Source organism: Epinephelus lanceolatus, chromosome 5 (genome assembly GCF_041903045.1).
Source record: "Epinephelus lanceolatus isolate andai-2023 chromosome 5, ASM4190304v1, whole genome shotgun sequence".
NCBI classification, from domain to species: domain Eukaryota; kingdom Metazoa; phylum Chordata; class Actinopteri; order Perciformes; family Serranidae; genus Epinephelus; species Epinephelus lanceolatus.
In genome coordinates, this window is record NC_135738.1 from 4,360,776 (window position 1) to 4,386,341 (window position 25,566).

Below are 25,566 nucleotides of genomic sequence, written 5' to 3' on the forward strand. Positions count from 1 at the left end.
ACAATTTTCCCTTTAGTAGGTGAACTGTTCCTTTAAGTGTCTGTGACTACATCATTGTAGTAACAGTGTAGGCTGAGACGTACGGTGCAGACTCCATTGGGATAGTGCTCCTTGACGTAGGCCCTGACAGCTGAGTCCACAGCGCTCCTCCAGCCCTCTATGGAGCTGTCGACGTCGTGGGGCCGTGGGTCGCTGGCCTCCTTCCTCAGGTGGTCGAACTTGAAGGAGATCTTGTTCTTGGGGTCCAGGACCCGGCCGTTCTCAAGGTCACCATGCTCTGTGATTAAGACCTGTGAGGAACAAAGAAAAGGAGAGTGAGTGAAAGAGTGAGAGAAGAGGTAACAGGAGGAAGAGGAGTCAAAAAAATGGAACAGAGCAGAGAGGAAGACAGAAAAAGTTAACAAGACAAAGACATGGATGAACAACAGAGAGAAGAGAAGTGGAAAAGACAGGAACATGACCAGAAGGCAGAAGATTCTGTGGATAAGAATCAGGAGATTAATTAACGGGATGTGAGGAGAAAAACAAGAACGAAGGAAGAGAGTGATGAAGACAAAGGACAGGAACACAAACGTCAGCCTCAACTTTCCATTGACTGTCTTCCACCTCAGCACTGGGCTCAGCCTGCTGGGTGTCAGACAGGGGAATTTCAACCTGTTATGTGGGAACAGAGGGACATGATGACATCTTTACATAAGACGCTGCAACCATTACCGAAGCTTACGTTCATTCACCACCATGTTCAACCTTCACAAACACTCACAGGCAGCGAGCACAGTGACATTTAAATAAAGACGTGTTGTGATCTTGTTTCCTGTGAAAGCAGCAGAGAACTCTGGGACTTGTTTGATCCTTTAATCCCTCCTCTCTGCTTTAATGCCCATGAGAACATAATATTAGTGCAATAACAATAATGAAAACTGAATAAGCTTGTTGACTTCACTGCTCCTGTGTCTCTTAATGATGCAGGTTATATATTTTTTATGTTATTGGCTCTTCTTACCATTGTTTTAACATTTGTAAAGCGCGAGCATATGATGTGTGTTGGCAAGAATCTGGCACTACCATACACATCAAGATATAAGGATTAGGATTCATTATGTTGCAGGACAATTTCAGAAAACCTGTCATATTATAAAGAACATATGACCACAGGCGTTAAATCTGATATAAAAACGTTACTTTTTATATGCATTCAGAACAGTGTGTTCTGCATTTGTATTTTTTTAAAATCCCTGTAACATGCAAGCGATATGTGGCTATATTGGAGTAGAAGAGTCAAATGGCTAACGATAAATCACTACAATAAGAATCTAGTATTTTGGGGTTTAAACATCACAAAATTAACCACTGCCACGAATATTTACATGTGAACACTTAATTAGAAATTGTTGTGTTTTTGAGAATCAATACCAGGGTTTCCAACACATTCATTTATTTGTGGCGGCCTGCCAAGATTAAAAGATCCTCCGCCACAAATAGATTTTCTATTTTTGAGACTGGACTGTTCATTAGGAGCAGCACTGGAATATATAAACCATTCAGTTATTTATAGCACCACACTGTCAGAATGCAGCACTCACTCAGGGCAGATACGGAGCCGCAGAAGGTCAGGCACATTGAAAGTAAAACTTAACCATTTGTTCTGCTGGGTCTAAAAGTTTGTATTCACTTGCTGCAGCTGCTCCTCTCTGACCTAATCAGCTCTGAATGGTTTGACAGGTCAATTATCGACCCTGTGAGTCACAAACTGCAGCTGAAGAAAAGGAAGAAGTCATGGAGAGCTCCGTCTGCGCTGCGTTCATTGACCCGCAAAAACCTCTGAATTTAGAGAAGTGACACAGAATGATACCAAGGGACACACAGGCATTTAAAAAAAGTATTATCAGCTAGATCCACACATACACTCTCATTCTGTGGGAAACACTGAATACAGTATCACAAAACATAATACGGTGAAACTCAAGTGTATCGATGTTTTCTTACACCCCTACTATACACTGAATGTTTCACGCTCTGAGAGAAAAACTCTTTGGTCTTGATTTTTTGTTGAATTTCAGATAAACTGCAATTGCTATACAAACCTTGACTTTTTTATACAACTGTTTTTTTTTTTAGTTTTCATGTTGTGGTTCTGTACTGGTGCTGAATGTGTGAGAAGAAACACCATAAAACAGTTTTTATTGCCTGCATGTGCAAAAACACGTGACAAGATAAAGTTATAAACTGCACGTTTATCTCAGCTAGAGTTACATCTTAGTCTGATTTGCATCAGCTATAGTGATACTACACTGCATTACTTTGTCTTATTTTATTTCCTCTTAATATGTTCATTGTATGTTTAATATGTACCAAAAAAAGGAAGCAAATTCCTTGTATGTGAAAACCTACTTGGCAATAAATCCTCTTCTGATTCTCTAAATAATCAAACATTATAGATATTACCATATATATTTTTTATTTTGAACAGTGCAATGAAACGTTGACACCTCTGGAGTACGCCAAAGCCTTTAAAGGAAAATCCTAATTTAAAATTAATTGAGGTGTCCCCACTCTGAGGTTATCAACAGATTCTCATGTAACATGGACTGAATGAACATGTCTTAAATAAGCGTGCTGAATGTGGTGCAGAGTTTGGGGAGCAACAAGTAAAGTAGGAGAAATTAACCAGTCAGCAGATTCAGACCTGTGATATCATCCCATTTCATTTAACCTCTAAGCTGCCACCATCACCTCAAGTTGAAGGTGAAGAATAATCTCACCTGTTCTTCGTAGCCCTCGATTTTCACCGGGGTAAACTGGTCCAAGTTGTACTGTGCAAATGCACTGCAGAGAGACAGAGACAACACGTTACTTCATACACTCCAAATTAAATACTTGATACAAACATATTTCTACTCTGGGCTGGATTTAAAGATTTTAGTCTACGTGATATAAGTAGTTTGGACAATACGGACATAAGGCTGAAGTAGTGACACAGAAGCTCAGCTAATGTACTGCTGTGGAATGGGGCAGCAGCAGATTATATTTTAGTCACCAAAAAAAATCAATATCAATTTAAGTGTACGCTACATTATGAATATTTTCACCGCTTTACCTTTCTGTCAGACAGCCCTTTCTGAGGAGGAATGGAAGCCGCCACCTATGCTGTCTTCAAAGCCACCAGACTCCTTTGACAAAAAGTAATTTTTCCTCAGAGAACAAAAAGAGCTGCAGGTCCAAACTAAGCCTTTAAAACACCAAAGTCACACAATAACACAAACAAACCAACCGATCGAGGCGGTGGTAGACCAGCAGCTCCTGTGTTCAACAAGGTAAAATAAATGTTTTTGTCTAGTGCCTTTGGAGAGAGTGATAAAACAACTTCAGCTAGCCATCATAAATCACTGTCTGACCCTGAGGTAGGGCGGTGAGAATATTTTAAATATAGCATCCACTTACACTGATATTGATTTTTTTAGGTGGCTAAAATAAGTTTTGCTGCTGCTCCCGTAGGCGTCGCTGAGCTCTACTGCAGGTGATAAACTGGGTGCTTCTCAAATATCAAGGAAGGATCCTTAAACGGCTGAATTTTGAGGAGGCAATGTCAGCAAAGGACTGTTCAATGTCAAGGACCCTTTAAATTCTAACGAGGATATTTGCTTCCCTCAGAGAATTTTCAGGGATGCATGTGTGTATCCTCAGCAGATACAAAGTACCCACAATTCTTTGCGCACACCTGGGCACTTGCTAGCCTGTTGCAATGTGTTTTTTGACCAAATGCTAGGAGGGAGTCTTATCAAGCCTCTGTGGGACCTGACTTGGGAGGACCTGTCCTACCAAGGAAGCATCCTTGACTTCGAGAAGCACTGACTACAGATAAGTACCTCATACAACCCTTCCTCAAAAAATCTAAAAGATCCTCTTAAAGTCTTTCTGCAAACTAAAAGCAAAAACTTATTAGAGTGAGAGGGGAGACTTACTTCGCTGCACCTTCCCTGAGAAGATTGTCATCGTTGAGCAGTAATCGCACATCTGAGGACAAAAAAAAAGTCAAGATATTAGAGGGAGGAGAGGAAGAAGGAGAAAAAGACAGAGAGGAGAGGAAGACGACAGGTACAGCAGATTAGCACCGTGACACACACACACACACACACACACACACACAAACACAAAAGACAAAGCTGCCTGCAGTCAGTCTTTTCAACATTTATGCCAGAGGAGCGAAGCAGGCATGGTAAATTAGCTCAGTGGAAAAGGCTGTAAATTCACACAGAGATGAAAGAGGACAATGTGGCAAGAGGGGACTGTATTTTAGACCCTGTGTGTGTGTGTGTGTGTGTGTGTGTGTGTGTGTGGCTGTCAGGCTGTGATAAGAGGCAGACAGACAGCCTGCCGGCGCTCCTCTGAGGTGACGACATTTATCGAGGTCGGAAGAGGCTTTAACGATGCCAAAACACATACACACACACTCTCTCGAGGGGCAACACTGGCGCTGCAGGGCGAGCGGCAATTTGGCCAAAACATCATAAACTCATTTTGCTTTCTAGGTGGCCACAGTGGTATGATAAGTAACACAGGAACACAAATAATTTTCCATTTCAGCTGCTGTTTAGCAACCGCAAAAACAATTATAGAGACAGCATTGTGAAAATATGCCCAGTTTCACAACAATATACTTAGAGTTAACAAGCCTCCGCCCACCGATACTGTGTCTCCCCTTCTGTTCCTGAGATATCACGTTAAAACATGATGATGTCACAGTCAAGCTGACCTTTGACCTTTTGGATAAGAGGTCATCACTTCATTATTTTATCCTGTTAGATATTAATGTGAAATTCTGTAATAATTAGCCAGTAAATTCTTGAGTTATGGCCAAAAACACGTTTTGTTTGACCACCACCTTTGACCATCAAATTCTGATCAGTTCATTCTTGTGTCAAAGTGAGCGTTTGTGCCAAATTTGAAGAAAAACCTTAAGGTGTTCTTGAGATATTACGTTCACAAGAATGAGACAGATGCTAGATCACAGTGACCTATCACGACCAAAATCTAGTCAGTTTATTTTTGAGTTCAAGAAGACGCTAATGCCAAATTTGAAAAAAGTCCCTCAAGGCTTTTTTGAGAAACTGCATTTGTGAGAATCAGAGTGACGCAAGGTTACAGAGACCTTGACCTTTGACCACCAAAATCTTATCAGTTCTATCATTATCAAAATGAACACTTGGGCCAAATTTGAAAAAAATTCCTTAAGGTGTTGTTGAGATATTGCGTTCAAGAGAATGAGACAGATGCAAGGTCACAGCAACCTTGACCTTTGACTACCAAAATTAGTTCATCTTCGAGTCCAAGTCAACCTTTGAGCCAAATCTGAAGGTGTTCTTGAGATATCGTGTTCACAAGAATGAGACAGATAAGTATCATGACCAAAATCCATTGTATCATCTCTGTATTTCGCTGCACTTTACTTTTTATTTGTTTTTGTGTATTTTGCATTGTTTCTGTTATTGTATTTTATCTTGTGAAGCACTTTGTGAGTCCTCTCTGTGAGAAGTGCTATATAAATAAATTTACTACTACTAATTTACTACAAAATCTAATGAGTTCATTGTTGAGTCCAAGTGGATGTTTGTGCCAACTGAAGAAATCTCCTCTAGGCATTTAGGAGACATCACATCAAAAGAATGGAACAGACGTACGAACCGACAACCTGAAAACATAATGCCTACGGCCGCAGCTATCACCAGCGTGGAGGCACAAATTGTATACGTGTTTTACCAATTGGTAGTAAGTCAAATAAGTAGGGTTGAGTCAAGTACTCCGATAAAACAAGTATCCTGTACACTTCATGTACTTTTTATGAGTACAAGTATGAGTAACCGAGTAAAATGTGTCAACATCTGTACTGCTGATGAAGGAAAATCTTCATTTGGGTCGCTGTGTTCCCTTCTGATCAAACCTGATCTGAAGTTCAATCCTTGTTTTGTACATGAAATAAATAAATACAGCAACTTCTGATCAATTTCAGGGTTAAAATAACAACTTGTCGTTTCCGGTTTAAGTCACACCAACTTCTGGTTCAAACTCCACCCATTCAGAGCACATTTATGAACACAAATAATTTAATTGGCTGAACAGATACAGATTGGTGTACTTGCTCATCCTTACAAATAAGATCAATGTATTCTGTAATACTGTAGTACTATGTAAAAACACTTTTCCACGAAATCCTCTAAATTTAATTATCCCCCCTTTTTTATTTCAGAAACTTGAAGGAGATGTGAAACATTGGTTTTTAAAAGGCAGCAGTCTAATCAGTCTGCTGATAACCTACAACGTCCTGTGTCTTTGAAACTGCAGCAGTCAGTATGACTATCTCCATATGCCTACAGTGCCAAAAATAAACTTGTGGTTCAACTGCTAAGGGTCACTGAACTTAAAACCAACCCAGCTCATTTAGCTTGTAAACTATTATGTAATAGTCAAAGTGTGGCTGTTATTCATTAAAAATAACAATAAGTGTTTGGTGGGCTCTCATGAGAAGAGTTTAGGCTCGTCACAACAGGAAGTAATAACATTAAAGATGGCTTCACTCCATTTATGCGTGCCAGTGAGCCGTGCCATGAGCTGGCACTCATATCATCAGTGTCCTGGCACTGGAACTGACATGAAATCAATGTTATTAGTTACACCTGTGTTTGACAAGTGAACTGTCTGTTCCTCTGATTCACTCTGCTGCACTGGTGTCAGAGTTTGTTAACCATTCTGTCCACATGCGGATTTTCTTTAAAAACTCTGGTCTGTGACAAAATACTACTAAAGGGGTTATGACAGGTTCTTAAAGCTCAAAGAAGCAGCTTTGTTTCCATGTCAAACTGTTCTTCAAGATGGAGGCACCGACACCTGATAGTATGCTAAATTTAAACACACAGGTTTGAATACTGCAGTGTCCACAGAGATGGAGACTTGCTCCACAGTGATTCAAGACGTCATCCTAAACCTTTTAGCAATGCAGAGAATCTCTGAGGAATTGAGTTGCAAAACTAATTCAATCCAAAATATTCTATTCTCTCCAAACAGGGTGTCTACAGGTATCAGACGCTCACATTTTGCACTTTACAGATATTTTTTAAGATATTCTTAACCAAATTTAAGACTACCTTGCAACCCACAGGACTCAAAGGTTCCATCGCCCATGCCCTGGTGCCAGACACCACAGGACACTCCCAGAAGTCTTGTGTTCATGCCTTGGCAGGTCGGATGCTCCACTGTGGACTGGACCGAGCTCTGACGTGTTGAGGCATGGACACAGGACCTCTGGGGTACTGGTATGTCCCACAGATGCTACAGTGGATTGAGATCTGGGGAAATTGGAGGCCAAGTCGACGCCTTGAGCTCTCTAATATGTTTCACTGGCCATGTCTGAGCAGTTTTTGCGGTGTGGCATGAAGTATTGTCCTGATTGGGAGTGCCATCGCCGTGAGGGGTTGTATGTAGTCTGCAACTGAACTATGACAGGTGGTGCACATCAAGCCAATGTTTCCCAGGAGAGCACAGCTGATTGGTGTATATGTTTTCCCGAGTTTGATGTAGAAAGCACTGATCTATTCTAAAGTTCTATACTGCTTTTATCGAGTCTGTTCTTTCCTTCAACGTCGTCTGTTCGTTTGGTAATCTTTGCATTAAAAACAAGAACATATTGGAAACAGTGGTCAAGTTGTGCTGTAATATCACTGACGTTACTTTCAATAACGTCCGGCTTCTGTATGAAGAGAGGGTCACCTCTAAAGCTCAGACTCTCAACATCTCCTTCATGTTGAGTTTCAGATGCTTCCATCAGGGTGGAGGTTTAGCCTCCTTAAATGTAGCACAAAGCGCTACAGATCGTCTTTTATCCCGCCTGCTATCGCCTATCTTACCCAGCAGTGACCCTTCATGTCCATGATTTACACCTGTGTGATAGTGGACACTGTGTGTTATGTATTTGTATTTGTCTGTTTTCTTGTACTCATGACTACTGTCTGTTTCTCAAAATGCCCGTCTGGGACATTAAAGTTTTACCTTACCTTACCTGTTAGGTTAATCTACATTTTGCCAACAAGTAAGTTTATGTATGAAGTAGAGAGACAGTATTAGGTTCAGTGGTGGGTTTAAAGATTTGTAACATCAGCAATGTGGACTTTATTGCAGAAGAGTTTTTGACAAAAACAAATTACATTTTTGTGGCAATTAAGACCTCATTAATTCATATTTAAGGCTAATGAATGACTTTAAAGACCTAATATTTATACACGTACATTTTGGACATTTGACGACTTCTTACGGACCTGCAGACAATGACAAATTCTTCTTTAATGTTGTCTGGTGTAAAAAACATATCTGCTTAAGTGGATGTTAACTGACCAAGTTTGTTAACTACAGCTTTGATTGCAATTTTTTTTTTTTAATGTGCTTAGACACATAACAAGCTGCATATCTTCGCAAAATAGGGCTGCACAATTAACCAAAATATTATCAAAATTGCAACATGGCCAATATCCAAATATCAAAAACGGCAATTAAAGGTAAAATGTGTCACAAAATACTTTTTAAAATGAAGCGTTGTGGTGTCTTTACCACAGATACCCTTGCCAAAAGAATCATATTCCAGATGTAAGGAAACATGATTGTGTGGTACAGACCCCAGCAAAGATCACATCATCATCTTTTTTTTTTCAATGAAAATGAAATGCAAAAAGTAAACTGGGTTTATTACTTATTTATTCAATTGGGTGGTAAATAGACTGGGGATAGTTGTAAATTAGTTGTAAATAAATCTGGGAATTTGTTGAAATAATATAAGAGTTAAAAGAAGAAATGTAAGAGAGTAGGGAGATTTAAGTTTTACTTCTACCTACTCTATAGACAATCATCCATTCATTCAAAAATTACCACTCTGATCAAAACTGCAACTCATATCACAATCACATTATTTTGAATAATCATGGTAATATGATTTTTTTTTTTTTTTTTGTATAATGTGCAGCCCTTTTGCAAAATTTATCACATATTATATTCAAGCAGAGCCAGTTCTTGTATCTGTGCATTGTGGGGGCATTTCTGCCTGTATTTAAATGAGGACAGTAGAGATGTGACAGGTAAAGAGCGGAGGAGGAGGAGGAGGAGGAGGGATGAAAATACCAGGCTGGATATTTCTGAGCAATAACCCCCACACAATAGAACAGCAGCTCCAGACTGGTGCAGCCACAGGGTCCAGATTTCTCTTTAGTCATTAGTTCAAGGTCCACAGAGTTGAATAAATTCAGCGTCATACTTGCGTTTGGCCGTGTTGTCAAGCTCGTTTGCTGTCTGTGTTAAGCAGCTTTCTATTATTCACTCACTCTACAGCAGGAAACGGCACTTCAAAATAAAAGCCCTGTGCCTGGCCATCACTGTACTTCAAAATAAAGTGTGTTTTTTATAAACTTGACACATTCACAGGTCACCTGCGGTCCATTCAGAGTGGACCCGTGACCCACTTTTGGACCATGACCCACCAGTTGGTAACCACTGATACAGAGGAAGAGAAACAGAGTACTCACCATTGAAAACTTCATTGAACTCTCCTGGCGGGGCGTGGATGACAAAGTTAGCTGCTATGCGTACCTGCAGATGACAAACAAGGTCCAGGTTAAGACTGGAAGTGACTGATCTGACACAAAAAACATTGAGATGACTGAAACAATATCTGCTGCACATCACAGACATTTGATTTAATTCGCATTTTTTATTATTCTTTTTATTTGACAGTTTGCAGTACACAATTCCCCTAATTTTCATCATGAAATTTAAGTTGTGACTCCTTTTAAAGTCTGCCAAAGTTCGACCTCACCTTAGTGCTGCACTTATTGTGAGTGCACTAACTTATTGCATAAACTTCACAGTGTAAACACGGACTATGTGTCGCGCTGTGGCCAACAGAGGGTGTAATGTTACTGTGTCACCAGTGTGGAGGGCGGAGTGAGGCAACTCAGTGTCTCTCTCAGTCTACGGTGCATCTGAGCACAGTCATTTTTCCCCTTCCTCACTTCTCTTCTGCTACTGCACCACAACACTTCCTGTTTCCAGGTCACATGTCAAACTGACAGCGAGACAACCGGCCCCTCCCTCCCCCGCATGGTTTACGACCATATAAGGACATAAAAATGTGCTGAGGACTCTAGTACACATTTTCTCTCTCGGCCTACCTCGACATCTCTCTGCCCCTCTCGATCAGCGGCAGGGTGACGACACTCAGTCAGGTCCCCTCGAATCTCAGTGTATCAGGGAAGGTGTTCATGTACACGTCTGTGTGACAGAGCTTGTGTGTTTGTGTGTGTGTCTGTCCCCCGGGCCCTTATTAGCAGTGTGTGTGTATACAAGTGCTCTGGCACTCGCGTCGAGCTGCAGATTGATTCTTGCTAATGAGCAATGCTGAGAGAAAGGAAGCCACTCAGGGAGGAACATGTGTGTGTGTCTGTGATGTTCAGATCAAAGTTTATCTGCAGTCGTCTAATCCTCTGTCATGAGGTCGTCATGACCCACTTGTGTTGAACGATTGAAAAGTCCTAACACAATAAAGGTGTGTGTGTCTGTGTGAGCACACGACACATACACACACTTTGTTAAACAGCTGGTGGAGAATCGTGTGTGTGTGTGTGTGTGTGTGTGTTTGTGTGACTTGACATCCCTGTGGGAAGACTCATTTGCATCGGGTCACCCTCATTACGCTGGACGGCAGTGTAAACAGACTCTTATATGCAGAGTGAGCGTCTCCCAGACAGTCCCGGGGCCTGTTCCAGGACGCAGGTTCACATGTTTGTGAACCAAAGGGATCCAGACTGGTTATCAGATCAGCTTACATCAGCATGTGTCACATGAAAACTTCTGTTGTGGGTTTTATTCAGCGTCTTCCTGGAACAGGCCCCGATGACTAAGGCTGTAACTCAGAAACATTTCTATCTGTAGCTCATGTGAACTTAAGAGAAAAGATCAGATATGAAAGATGTGCAGTAAGCCGTCACTACTTCTAAGCCAGAAAACAAAAGATGTTTTGTCTTTATCAGAGTAGGAGTGCTGACTTTCTCAGAATCTCAACTGAAATGATTTAGAACAGTGAAAACATTTTGATCTTAATCTACCTGTTCATACATTCCTATAGTCCATCTTGGGCTATTTAAAACACCACAGATACATTTGATGAAGTTATTTTCCTTTGCTTTGGTCTCCTATCCTCACTGCATATCAATCTTTTAAATATATTTTAAATATTAGCACTTTAATTATTGGTGATTGGCTGGTAGTTCAACAGAAAATTAATCGACAACTATTTTAATAACCATTTATGTTGTTAATCAAGCCAGTGGTTCCTGCCGATAAACTGTTAGGTAGACAAACAAGCAATCCGACCATCTTATGCTATGGAAAGTTGCAGCAAGAAATGCAATGAACATTTCTAGACATTTCATCAATAAAATCAGTGATTCTCAACCTTGTTGCCCCACAGCCCCATCAGATGAACTCACGTACCTCTTCATTGGTTTCAAATGTATGTTAGAAATGTATACGTAACCATTTAAACTGGTAACCATACAACTACTACTACTACTATTTGGAGTGAAGCTGAATGTTGCAAGTTGCAACCCTTCACAAATTACTGTAAGTTACATATTTCAACTTTTTATCCATTACTTTTAACTATTTTACCTTGTCACCATAACTTGAAGCAAATACTTATTCTTTTTATATACTTCTTAGTTAGTTCTTTTAGCCGTCAATGATATCCGTTACTTTTGGTGACCCGTTTAAACTTCTGTGCTCACCTGCTAACTTGTTTTCACACACTCTGGGTGTCTTGGGTGAGCCGATCACAGGTGGACAGTGCTAAATACGTGTGTAAACGACTACCAAGACAAACTGAATTCCAGTCACTTAAACCACTTGCCCAGATGGTCTGGGATGCATTTAACCACATATCTTTTGTAGAGTCACCGCTAATGAGTCCTGATGCAACTCCAACTATAAGGAACAAGTCATCAGTGTGGAGCGTGGTAGGTTTTTTGTAGGGCTGTACCCAAATATTCGGATATTCGAATATTCGTTTCTATAGGTAGGTATTCGTTATGCAAATTTGGTATTTGATATTAATTTTTTTATTTACTTATTTTTTTTATTATTTTTTTTCTTACATATTTTTTGGTGCTAAATGTAGTCTTTTTGTTGTTGGTAAATGTAGGTTATCAATAGAAATCAAAACTTTTTAATTGCATTGTTAAAAATGTGAAAATATAGTATAGCCTACCAACTGAGCTTGTGCGCACGGCACGCTTGAGCACATCCGTCTGAGGCTGTGGATCAATGCTAAGTTTTACCACTTTATCACTATTCCCTCTAACTTGTAGCTGTTTTTTCATTATCTTTTGAATTTAATATGAATTATGGAACCGTTTTTGTCAACGTTTGTTCCCCTTGCACATTTTACAACCATCTGGATGAAGTCGTGCATGACTGTCCATCGTTTTACCCTTTGGAAGAAGACAGCAATATCTCCAGCTGTACCAACACTGCTAACATGACTAGCAAGCAGCCAGAAAGCAGCTTGCAAGAGTGTGGATGTAATAACTGTGCGCGGGGCCCTTTGACCTTCTAGGGCACATGACAGGCAGGTGGGTAGTAATGAAATCTGCTGAAGAGCATACGCTGCTCGAAACGCATCACTGTTTTTGGGCTAAATAAATTTATATTGCACTTTAACTGGGAGCTAAAAGTGTGCAGACTTTCTTCCTCTTTTCTGACAGTAATGAAATCTGAACACAAGTGCTCAGCTGCAGACGCTCATTTGACACAGGTGTGAATGGTGAAGCATCTTGATTGTCCACTTGTGTTCAGGTTGCTGCAATGTGTGTTAATACCAGGTGTAAACGGGCTCATAGTGTTCAGGTGTGACAGTTGACCTGTGGATCTACTTTTTTAATTAATTCATAGTCTGTTTAGTTTGTTGAGCTGCTCAACAATCTTTCCACATAACCCTAAGCAACTGTAGGAGTACAAGTACCCCAGGGCGGGAGTCACTGAATTAATTGATTGATTATTCTGAAAAGTGATGAATAATACAAATAAACATTAGCTGCAGTCCTGAGGAATTAATTTTAAAATTCTAATCAAATATTTTCGAAAAAACATGGACATAAAAAAAGTCTCCATTATCAGATTTTTCTGCATTATTGTGAACATTTAGTTTTATTCATCACTTTATCTGGTAGTACGGAAGTTATATAGTTATAGTTATATAGACACATGAAGTGGTTAATAACTATGAGAAGTGCCATTAATACGGGTGTGTCAATGATAAGATAAATAGAGAGCACCTCATCGAGTTCAAATACCTGACACAAAACTGAACTCCCTCTGTGCCCTGATCTGGTTTCAATAAAGTCTATTAATAGAGTTTAAGTTCAGCAGGACCACTGTAACTCCTGCTGGACTCTGAGCATACAGTCTCACAGTCACAAATAACATCACACGATGCTTTTCAATGTGTCTTGCTGTTTCAATGTAATATGATCCTGTAATGATACCCATAAATCCATTATCTGACCCTCTTATTCTATTCAGGGTCGCAGGGGGCCTGAGCCTTACCCAGCATGCCTTTGGAAAGAGGAAGGCTGCACCCTTTATAGGTAAGCAGTGTATTACAGGGCTAACACACACACACAAACACACAGAAAGACAAATACAGTCACACCTACAGGAAATTCAGTTTATAATTCACCTGCGTCAAGACAGGCAGGTTACAGAAAAAATCTGAACAGACCACTGTTGTGACATCTCCAGCCTGACAGGAATAAAGAAACACTGAACGCACACTAATAGTTTGGCTTAAAACCAGATTTCAAGACACTAAACGCTTAACACATTATCTTTAACACTGCTGACCACGGATATTTTAATCCCGCTGTGAACAACTGTGTGAGCTCGCAGAGTGAATTGTGTAGCGCCTACAGCTGGGATGAGACCAGGAAAGACTGCCCAGCAATGGACAGGGACGGTTTTACAATCACATCTGACAGTGGACTGTTTCAGGAGACATGGAGAGGAGAGGAGACGAGAGGAGAGGAGACGAGAGGAGACGAGGCCACGGGAGTGCGGTGTGGTCTAAAATGAATCACTGACAGGAGCAGCAGGAGATGGATACTCCATTAGCAGATTATGAGTAAGGCATTGACTGTTAAAAGAAAGGTAGAAACAGAGTAATACTTCCTCTTCCTCTAAGTACCTCAAACCAGTTCTACTAATGCACTGAGACAGCAGCCTACATCCTCCTCTGGAAACACAGGAAATAAACACTGAAATAAAAACAAATGGATTCAATTTTATTCCTTCTTCTTGCAGATTTTTTTTACATGTTTAACATTATAACTCAATGTTTAGATACAAATACTGTTTTAGATTCAGATTTTTTAGAGGGGGGTTGTATTATCTACAGTAGATGTCAGTTGGCACACCCCCAGTTTGGAGAAACAGGCTGGAGTCCAATGTGGAACCTAAGCAATCTACAGCTTTAAAGGGGTCAGCAACAAAATGCATTCTAGCCACCTAAAAAAAAGTCCCACCTACAACAAAATTAATATCGGTTAAGTGTACACTTTATTTAGAATATTTCACTGCTTTACCTTATAGTGATATTCAACGAGAAAATGAAGCTGTTACTTCGCTCTCTTCAAAGCCAGACTCCACTGAGAAAAACAGTGATTAAACATAACAGAACACAGGAGCTGCTGGTCTACTGCTGCCTCTATCAGTTTTTTGTTTGTTATTGTGCGACTGGAAAAGGGTTAGTTCAGCTTCACCAAACTCACACAGTCAGTAACACAAACTAAGTAACTTATTGAAGCATAGAAGACCAGTAGCTCCTGTGTTCTGCAAGCTAAATTTTTTGTCAATGGAGTCTGGTGGCTTTGACGAGAGCATAGACGGGGAAGTGAAGCTGTTAACGGCTACCCCGTCAGAACAGGCTGTCTGACAGAAAGATAAAGCAGTGAAAACACTCTCAATATAGGGTGGACTTAAAGTGATATTGATCCTTTTAGATAAGACTTTTTTTTACAAGGCTAAAATATATTCTGTTGTTGACCCCCGTCCACAGCAGTACATTACTTAGCTTCTATGTCAGCCTCTCGTCTGCCTCTCCAAACTGAGTGCATGCAGACACTGTATGTAAAACACTCAGTACGTTTCCATGCACAGTGGAGCTATATGGTTAAAGCTAAACTAGGACATTTAACTGGCCCACTGTCGTTGTCCCAGTATACAAGCACGGGAGGGGAATCCATTTATCGACCCAAGTATGTGTGACTCCTCTACGATAGGTGGAGATATGCCCCCTTTCAGCTTGTTAGTATTGGACCTTTTTCCTGTTGACCTATTACGTCACAGACCAAACAATGGACAAACAAGTTAGCTACGGTTAGCTAGCAGCTAACTGGTACCATACAACCCTACTTCAAAAATCTACACTGTCCCTTTAACCATGTTTCTTCCTGTTTGTCTTCGTTATTACAGATGAAGACATTAAATATCATCCTAGTGCTGTGGTGATGGTAAGAAAGCTAGATGGCACAGCAAGCAGTAAAACCACAAACCTATTGTGCAGAAAGGAGGAAGCAGTCTGTGTCATGCACTAGTTAAACAGAGTCTACAGACAGCTGTCAGAGACAAAAAATTAGGTAAATGTTGTTGCTAGACTCTGACCCAAGTTTGGCCGTAAGATAAGTCATCTTGACAACTAGCAGACAAATGGCACCAAATGCATGTCCTCCTTTGCAGAGGTAATTACTGTATAGCAGGGACTTTAATGTTGAGCTGGAAGGTTAAGTATTCCTTCTGATGGCAGACTGTTACCCTGGGACACAGGCTACTGGGACACTTCACAGCTCTGAGACCTAGTTTTAGGTTGTTTTAGTTTTAGTTTGAGTTCGAGGCAAAGAGTCTCTGTGGGGAACTTTATTAACTAACTCGCAGTGCTTTAACCCTGTCAGACAAACTTCCCCACACACTCTGACTACACTAATGCTGATCAACTGTATTGAGCCCCAAAACATTTATACAACAGGATTTCTACAACTCCAGCACCACTGAAGATGTTTGTCAGTTTGTAAGGAAGACCATGTTGAACAATGTTTCGGCTCACCGCCGAGAATATTCTTGCCGGTTATGCATGTCTGTCTATAGGTTAATTTGCATACACACACATTCTGCTCACACACTGAGAGATCTGCTGCCGCCAGTATAACAGCACAGCATTATGATTCAACTTGTGGTCGGGGACAACCACACCCCAGTTCATCTCACTTGTCATTTATTTGCCTGACAGCCACAGATAGACACAGTCAGAAACACAGCCTCTGATTGGTCGACAAAGGCATCATGGACTGAGCTCACAGTGTCACTAGGCACAGACGGAGCAACAGAACGGCAGGTGCAGTGAAAGTGTAACTTGGGCGCTGGGTATAAAAGCTGCTCTTTTTATCCATCAATCTGATTTGATCATGTTTGATACTTTCACTGATCAATTATCATCCTATGACTCAAGCTCTGCAAACCGCTGCTGATGAAAAAAGGAAGTCAGGTCACAGAGTTCCTCCTGCGATGCATTTATGGACCCATAGATACCTCAGAATTTCCGCACTTGTGTTCCTGTTGAGCTCTGGCGCTGCTTGTATTTCATGCTATGATGCGTTTATTTTTTTCTTTAAAAAATAACAGGTTAGTTACTAACATCACTGAATCAAATCTACAGATGGAAAAAAGCCTGATTAATCAGTGTGTGCTGTTTCAGCGCTAGTAATCAAAGTCTAAAGGCCCCGACACACCAAGCTGAAGGTTGACTGTTTGTCAACGTTGAGTGGTTGGGGAGTATCTGCTGCCCTCGTTGTTCCCCCTCATTGGTGCTAGTTAGCTTTTTTCCCGCCGATTCAACATGATGATTCGGCGTTGGCACAGTGAAGCCCGTCGGGGAATAAAATCACTAATTGTCAGTTCAGTTCAGCGCACCAGAAGAGAAACGAAGTGACAAGCTAAAGTGGAGAGGCAGTGAGATCACAACAAACTTGTTATATAAGGTAAGATTGTTTTTCTTTATCCATTGAGCTTGGGCGGAGAGATGTTTCGTGATGGTTTGTTTTATCATTCACTGGTGCACGGTAAATATGCTGTTCTTTTAGCATTGTATCGTGTTGTTAATATGCTAACTGGCTAACTAGCATCAAGATAGTCTTTTGGTATCCCTTTTTGAATGACAATTACAGACGACCATCTTCTGCTGGTATAGAGGGGTATGTCCTCTCATGTAGGTGCAGAACATACGTGCTTGCTGGCCATCAGTTTGGTGGTTGATGTGCAACTTTCTGGCCAAGACACGGCGACATGAGGCAACGCAGCAGAGGGCTCTCATTGCCACTAGTTCTGACGTCGGTTTGGTATGTTTGGGCCTTAAAGCTGCTTTCATACCGCTGGTTTGTAACTGCCCTGACAACTGCCAACTTAGAAAAGTGTATCTCCAAAAAGCAAAGTGCTTTTGAAAGCAGCTGCTGCCACGATGGTCCATGGCTGCGATGGCAGGCAGGTGCTTCTGTGAACACCGCCAGAAGTGCAAGCTAGCTTGTAGTGGCATACTGTAGCAAGACAATGGAAACAACTCCTGGTACTCAGCCACCAACATTATCAGCTCCTCCATCTTGTCTTCTTTCTGGCTCTGTGATGCCTGCTACAGCTACTTTGATTGTCCCAAACCAGGCGACAACCACCAGAAGTTCAACACAGTGAACTCATTAAACCTCATTAGAATGACTGGAGGCAGCGAGTTACCATGTGGCAGTGTAGAAGTAGCTTAATATCAATGTCTGACACTTTGGAGAGGGCTGATGAGTTTTGCACTTAGGAGGAATTTTCACAGAAAATCAGTCCCCGAAGAGAAATAATGAACCACATTTTATGGAGGGTGCAGCTTTGGAAAATTGCAGTACGCCCTGAGATCTCTTTGCATAAACACACTTTAACATCCACACAGCTTTGTGCAGTTGAGACAGAAGAGCCGACTGTAGTTTGGTCATTTCACAGGAACAGAGACAGAAAACAAGGTTGACAATTGCCACTGCTTGTGTTTTGGTTTGTGAGTGCTATCTAAATATGACTCAATCACCGTCATCGTCATCCTGTTCTTGGACAAAGTCTTGCATTTGCTGAAAATAATGGACTTTTTTATCTTCCACAGTCAATTCCCTTATCTTTCTATGGATTCTTAGAGGATTTTGAGGAGCTTGCGTGCAGGCGTGAGCTAACCAAAGAGTTGGAATAACAATACTGGAGCTAACAGACACACACACAAAGAAGATGGGACATAACACCCCCTGTAGTGTGGGATCCTGGTGTCTTTGTGCTCTCTTGGCCTAGACACCAGCTGGTCTCTTTTCTTTCAACTTGCTCACTGTATATTCATCCTCATATTACCCAGCAGCCCCTCCTTTCCTTCCAACAGACACTTCCACTGCACTATCCCAACACCAACCCAACAATCCACCCTCTTAGGGAGCACTCTTTCTTAATCCCAAACGACACCCGCTGACACCGAAACCACACATAACCTAATCCTGGCATCAAAATCGCCTTATCGTGCCAATCCAGAGCCATGAAAATAATGATAATAGCACAAAAAACACAGCAGGAGTAAACTGAAGCAATATTTTGGCTCACTGGGGTGAGGGTGCAATATTTTATGAATAATAAGTCCACAGCTTGATGGCAGAGAGAGGAGGAGGACTGTCAGGCAGCCGTAGGCTAACTAGAAATGTTCCTGTGCTAATCAAAATGAGGAGTTGGCGGCCAGTCGGCTGAAGATTAAACTGAAGAAAAAGGTCTGTGATGTCGGGTATAAATACTGTCAGAAGCAGGAGCTTTACTCACGGGGGTTCCTTAATAGTAAAGATCATGACTGTTTTAAATAATTGTGACACCATGTTATACAGACTAATGACTTTCTGGGGCACTTTGTTCTTTTTATACCAGCTCTGTGCTTTATATTCCCTCAGACTGACACAACGCCACCTGCTCCACTGCTTTAGCTGCAGGTTCATATCATACCAGGGATTTTGCAAGTTTCAGCCCATTAACTACAAATCACACAGACTGCAGATTATAAATGGCAATGCTAATGACCATTGCAAGTTTTCAGATTGGTTTCCTTCCCTCCAGGCAGCCACCAGTTTGAGTTTATCACAGTCGAGCAGTAACGTTAACTTGTGGAGACGTCAGACCTGACTCGTGATCAGTAGTGAAAATTTTATCATCTTTATTTTCCTGTCAAACGAAGTCGAAAGTTTTGAGGCAATGCAGCTGTGGCAAAACTCTGATTGGTTCCTTTTAAGGCCCTTGAGATATTAGCCCCTTTACACTTCCTGTTTAAGGGGGGGGAATATCGCTCTGTTATTCCACCTTACCACAATGTATATAAGGTACAATCACGGAATAGGGGGGCAGAGGGGTCTAACCAATGTCTGTGTCTGTATAAACAGGACAGCCAGCAGGACGGGATCATGGGCAGGACAGGTGTGATGTTTTGAACATGTGTTATGCATGCTACCTACCAGGAGATTTAAAAAGTAGCTGTTAGCAGTTGGCAGCTAGCTCAAGAAGAAGAATAGCGGTCGAAAAACAATGAGATTCAGGAGTTTCTTACCCTCCAAGCTTAGGATGAGATCAGCTGTCATAATACACGGACAGTAAATGATTGTAATTGCCATGTTAATGCCATAGTTACTGTTTATGAAGCGCTGCCGACACAATTGGCTGATGCTGTGGTGTAACATGTCTCGCCCATCACGCCTTTTTTTGTTTTGTTTTTTTTTTGTTCAAATTATGGATGACCACAAAGTGCTATGATTTAAAGGTGTCAAGTTGTCACAGTGAGAGAAATAAATCCTGTATTGAAATAAAATCTTTTGATGCATCGAAATGCATCAATAATCATTTTATCATCAATCATAGCCCTCTGAATCGTAACTAAATTGAATTGCAAGGTGTATGGAGATTCTCACCTCTACTGATCTGACAGATTATGTCAAAGTATGTCATTTTAAATATCTGACAAATCGCTCCATAAAAGCCAAAGTCTGGCTGTGAAGTTTTTTGTACATTTCAAAAAACATACATGCAGGATACCTTTGCAGGGGTCAAACTTGTGACCTTGTGCTTACTGGACAGACTCTCGCTCTGCTGTATAAACCCGAATAATGCTGCCTTGTCTACTTTAGATGCTCACATTTGTCACTTTCAGCCTCCATTCAGTGACTTCTCATTATACTGTGCGATTAAATCTAGTGTCACTTTACCCTGAGTAGCCAGCTATGCAATTTATGGAATATCACTATCTTGTATTACCTCCTCCAGTATGCGGACACCACAGTGTAAAGCCACCGGTCTTTGCACATCAACATCTATCATTATATAGGAAACTCCTGGGTCAAACAGGTTGCAATCCGCTCTAACTCTTTAACATGGCATCCGTTTGGGGCACCTTATAGCTCGGTATTCTACCCAAGTGTTTAGACATTAAAACACACATCTCCAGATCTCTTAACACTGCTGCAGCTGCAGGCACGTACAGACAGCACTCCTCAGTCCGTGCATTCTTCAGCTAAAGAAAGATGCCGTGAAGTTTTCAGCATTAAACTATGTTGTATCCCTCTGGTCTCAGACAGCTGCTCACAAGCCAAGCCCAGGAACACATATGGGGATGCTGGGAGTTTCTGATGGCTCGCCTCATAAAGGCCCAGACACACCAAACCCACATCAAGGAAACAGAGGCAGCAAAGGCAGATTGTTGCGTCGCCTTACGTTTCCTGTGTCTCAGCCATAAAGTTGCACCTGAAAACACTGTGAAGACTGCAGCCAATGCACAACCAGCACGTACATTGTGAGCCGACGTGAGAGGAAATAACTCAGGCGACCGACAGGAAGGATTCAAGAGGCTATTTAGCACAACACAACCAACATTTACCATGCACTAGAAAAACAATATCACAACGATTACGATCTGTTTCTGCAAAGAAACTCGATGACTACAAAAAAGCCATCTTGACTTTGGCTGTTTCGTTTCTTCTGTGGTTTCACTCACCAACAGGCTCCGGCGGGTCCAATTCAACATACTGAATATTGAACAGCCGATGAAGGTCAACTGATGCCAACAGTGTGGGACACACCTCAAAATCTAGGGCGACAGATGCTCACCAATGGCCAACAGTGACCAACGGCCAGTTGATAGCTCAGTGTGTCAGGGTTTTGAGGGTTAGCCTATACTTCATCTGAGGTTTCATTATTACCATTCTTGCCCAGCAATAAAACTTCCAAATTGGAAAATTCAAGCAAAAAAAAAACACAGATCCAGTCAGATACATGGCCTAATATCTGGATAAGCTTTATTCTATACATGGGATTTAGTGGATGCTTTCATCTATAATGCTTTACTGTACCGTGACGACATGCATTATTTACACTGGTGCCCCTCGCAGGATCAAGCCACTATCCCTGGTACTGTCAGCACTATGCTAAGCTCTGCAAACTTAAACACACTCAACAACTCGGTTAAAGCAGGTTTGGGCCAAATACCACACACAGTGTTGATTACTTCTCTCAAAAGTTAAATAGGTGCTGTGTGTCATATCTCATCATGGAAATTGATTGGCCTGAGGCGGAGCTGTAACATTTATTTAGCTTCCTCATTTATCTCTGCTCACCGACAGAGGCAACGGCAGTTAAAAAACCCATGTGTGCTCTGTTCTCCTGACAACTGCCACTTCAGTGATAACATCCTGTCAATCAATCAATCATAATTTATTTGTCACATGGAATTATACAAAGTACAGCTCCAGTGAAATCTGATCCATCAGCTCCTTTAACTTGTGCTCTGTAATTTAGTCCTTTTTGCTTCTTCTTACATCGTTGGCTGCTGCTTTTTCAATTCAAATAAAACACAAGAAGCTTGTGCTCTAGAGAAAGGATCAACACTCAGTGAAAAACCTAAGCCCTATGATAAGCTAATATGGCAAGGCTTAACTATACAAACCAATGAGCAGTGATAACTAGCATGTCTTTGGGGTCATCGGGTGGGAACCTCCTTTCACCAGTGCTTCGTCTAGTTGGTCCCACGACACCTCCAGGAGGATAGACAGTGATCTCTAGCGTCCCAGAGACACTCCCCTAATGCCAGGTCTCACTGCTCCCCTCCCTGCACCAACCCAACAACCTCCTTTACCTTACTTACACATGGCTTTCTCAGCCCAAACAGCACTGCCACCTTCAACCAAACCCAGGCTCCGTACATGCGAGCTGTAGGTAGAAGCAGGGCTGATACTACCTTTCCTAGCACATTCACCATACTCTATTTCACATGCTACATAGCATAACTCCAATATAAGCTAAAGTTAAAGGAGCTAAATGAACTTACAGGATCAGCAAACACACTCACCTTGCCGCATGGCCTCAAACAAAATGGATTCAAATAGGCCACTCCCACACTTAAATACTTCCTCTTCCTGGATTTCCTCCTGAGAGGAAGTGGATCTCTCCACCTGATCTCAAGGAGTTATTTGCCCTGTTTAGTTGTTCCCCCTGCTGGCCCCCAACTGACATTATTTCTTCTCTTATAGATAAACTGGCTACATTTAATTGCTTCATCTGACATTTCCCTCACTGTCTTCCTCAAACTCTGTCCCCGCACTCAGAGTTCCCCCAGGAGCGAGACAGCTGATCTTGCTATGAATTTGCTTTTTGCTATTTGCTTCTTCTTACATCGTTGGCTGCTGCTTTATAATTGTCCATGTTTCCGGATGGTTTTGGTGATCCATGGTTTCTGATTGCGGAATGGTTTAACTGTCCACACTTCCCAACCTCATCAAGACGGCCGCAAGGTCGCTCCTCTCAAACATGAACTGTTTTGCTCTGAAGCCGCCTCTGAATGGGCCACAACAGGAACGGGACAGCACCTCACATTCCCACTGTCACACCATCCCTTATTCACCGTAAAGCACATGCTTTCCCTCGCCAGAGTCCTCTGCTCTGTCAGATCAGCATGTAGAAAAAGAGTCACATGGTCGAATGGTGCTGTCTAGGATTTAGCCAATGTATTGTACACCAATGTTTTGGTGTATCAAAGGATATTGTAATTTCTGATTTTCCCTCGGAAACTGATTCGGTACAGAGGTCATTCAGTTTATTTCCAACACCTGTACAACGACTAACAGGATGCTAGTTCAGCTGGTGCCCATTTTCTCCATCTCCATCATCATCACACGACACCACCTACAAGCCAACTACAAAAAGCACTGCAGAGACTTTCAAAATAGACATAACAGCATAAATTTTGCATAAATTTAGCATAGCTGACAGAGAGACCACTGGAAACGCCAACGTCATAACATTATTTCAAGTATTCTTGGTCAATAATCTAGCATACATATTCAACAAAGTGATTCTTAACTTAAAGAAAACTCCACCAGGCATCATCTCACTGTATGAGCGTCTTTTTCCAACAAACTACGATTAAAAACAAATGGTGCAACTCTGAAACATGCTGACACCTTTATTGGAGAATTCACAGCTCACCAATCTACAACTGATCACTTCAGCATGTGTACAAAAGAATATAATTAACAGCACCTCAGCAGCATCACATCAGTAAAACTTGGGGAGAACTAACACTATACATACACCGTATTACTTCCCCTCTCGAATATATGCCTTTTCATGAGATTATGGATTCTCACCGACCCACTTTTTGCTGACAGAAAGGTCTGCTCCTTTCTGAAACAGGAACCACAGATCAGACACCTCAGGTTTTCTTTTTACTTATTGCAACTTAAGAAAGGCAAGCAAAGAACGTGTAAAGATACAATGTCGACTACTCAATAGAAGTGTAAGATACACCCAACAAGATGAGCAACTGCCACATAAATCTAGGTTGTGGGTGGTGAGTTTGTCTACTCCATCAGTAAACTGACCATGTACCAGATTGTTGTTTCAGGTCTTTCGTTATAGTATGAAACAATCAAGTTGACAGGTAAAAGAGTACACACTGCTTGGTTTCTGCTACCTGCTCAGACACTTCAGTACAGACAAAGGAACTGTCACACATTGAGTAATGTCAGTTTCCTGTAATACCCATGTGTGGTTTCTTTGCTGTAATCAGGAAGTTTGCAGGCCGGTGCCAAAGTGACTCAAAAAGACAAGGAGAAGTACTTGGTATCTGTGGCGGAGATGTGACTCCTCACTGTTTAATCATTCACAAATGGAAGAGACTTCATAGCAATTCCCCATCAGGGAGCTCTTGGGTCTTTTTCTGGAACAGCAAAGTGACACTGACAGCCACAACAGCAACAGGACAGAAATTTCTCAATCCCCTGGGAAACATTTGGGGAGTTTTTCACACAGACAAACTCAAAGCTATTTATTGTACTCGACACAGAGGCAATCTTGCCACCAAAAAGAAATGTCCAAGGTTAACTTTTCTAAGGCTTCCTATCAAAACAATGTCTCCATGCTGCTTTAAAACACGGTAATGTCAGATCATAGCAAGTCACCGACCCCACAAAAGCAAGTCTGCAGATTTGTCATTCATTGTGGGAAAGTACGGACAGCTGAGTGCCAGGAGGTTCTGGCTGTAGCTGATACTTTTATCCACTTTACCAATCTCTGGCAGGTAACCAAACATCATTTGGGGTTTTCCTTTTATTCTACAAATCATGGTTAGCCAGTGATTCAAATTGACTGGTGAATTTTGGAAAATATTACCCGCTGTCACTGTGTTAGGCAGATGAAAATGCTCATTTCCTCCCTTTGCAGTTTTGATCTGAGCTGCTCAAAAAAGGCTGAGGGGCCAGAGCAGATGGCTGATTGCTCTGAGCTAATGCACTGGAGAGACCCTCAAAGTACAAAATGCAACTGTGGAAATGTGGTGCTCTTAACAGCACAACATACAGTTGATGGATGCATAATGTAACTCACTTGGTCCCACACCAATCATGTTCAGAGATGGAAATAAACAGCCTCCACAAGCTAAACACTGTGTGTCAGCTGTGCCTGTTAAGGTGGATTTATAGTTGTGCATTCGCTCTACACAGAGCCTACACAGTAGACTACACACGTTGCCGTTAAACTAGTTGGTGTGGCAATTTCTGTGAAGCGCTGTAAAGTTTGACTGATCGAAAAAACACCTGAACACGCATAAATCGTGGCTTAATAGCAACAATATCAAACACAAGTACACAAAGTGGCTTCAAAATACCCTGCAAGCTTCACAGACAAAACACTTTGATTTTGACGGACACATTTTGCCCACAAATACAATATGCTAATGTTATGAGCAAAAGCCTATGCAATTTTACACTGTATTAGCCAAGGGGCTAGCAGAGTTTTACTTTGGTCATATGAAGCCAGAAACAACAGCAACATTTAAAAAAAGTAAACTTTGCAAAATTTGTCTCCATTACAGCTCACAAGGTTCACTGACAAAACAATACT

General features: G+C 41.4%; 1 protein-coding gene across 1 annotated transcript in view; it reads right to left on the reverse strand.

Moving 5' to 3' along the window:
* Nucleotides 1–25,566, reverse strand: part of LOC117262325 (F-actin-capping protein subunit alpha-2) — a 39,798-nt gene that overhangs the window by 9,914 nt on the left and 4,318 nt on the right. Inside the window, exons 2-5 of the mRNA XM_033635222.2 lie at nucleotides 9,561–9,624; nucleotides 3,963–4,014; nucleotides 2,763–2,826; nucleotides 84–290 (exon numbers count right to left, since the gene is read on the reverse strand). Of these exons, the coding sequence (XP_033491113.1) occupies nucleotides 84–290; nucleotides 2,763–2,826; nucleotides 3,963–4,014; nucleotides 9,561–9,624 (387 nt within the window). The remainder of the gene's footprint in view (nucleotides 1–83; nucleotides 291–2,762; nucleotides 2,827–3,962; nucleotides 4,015–9,560; nucleotides 9,625–25,566) is intronic.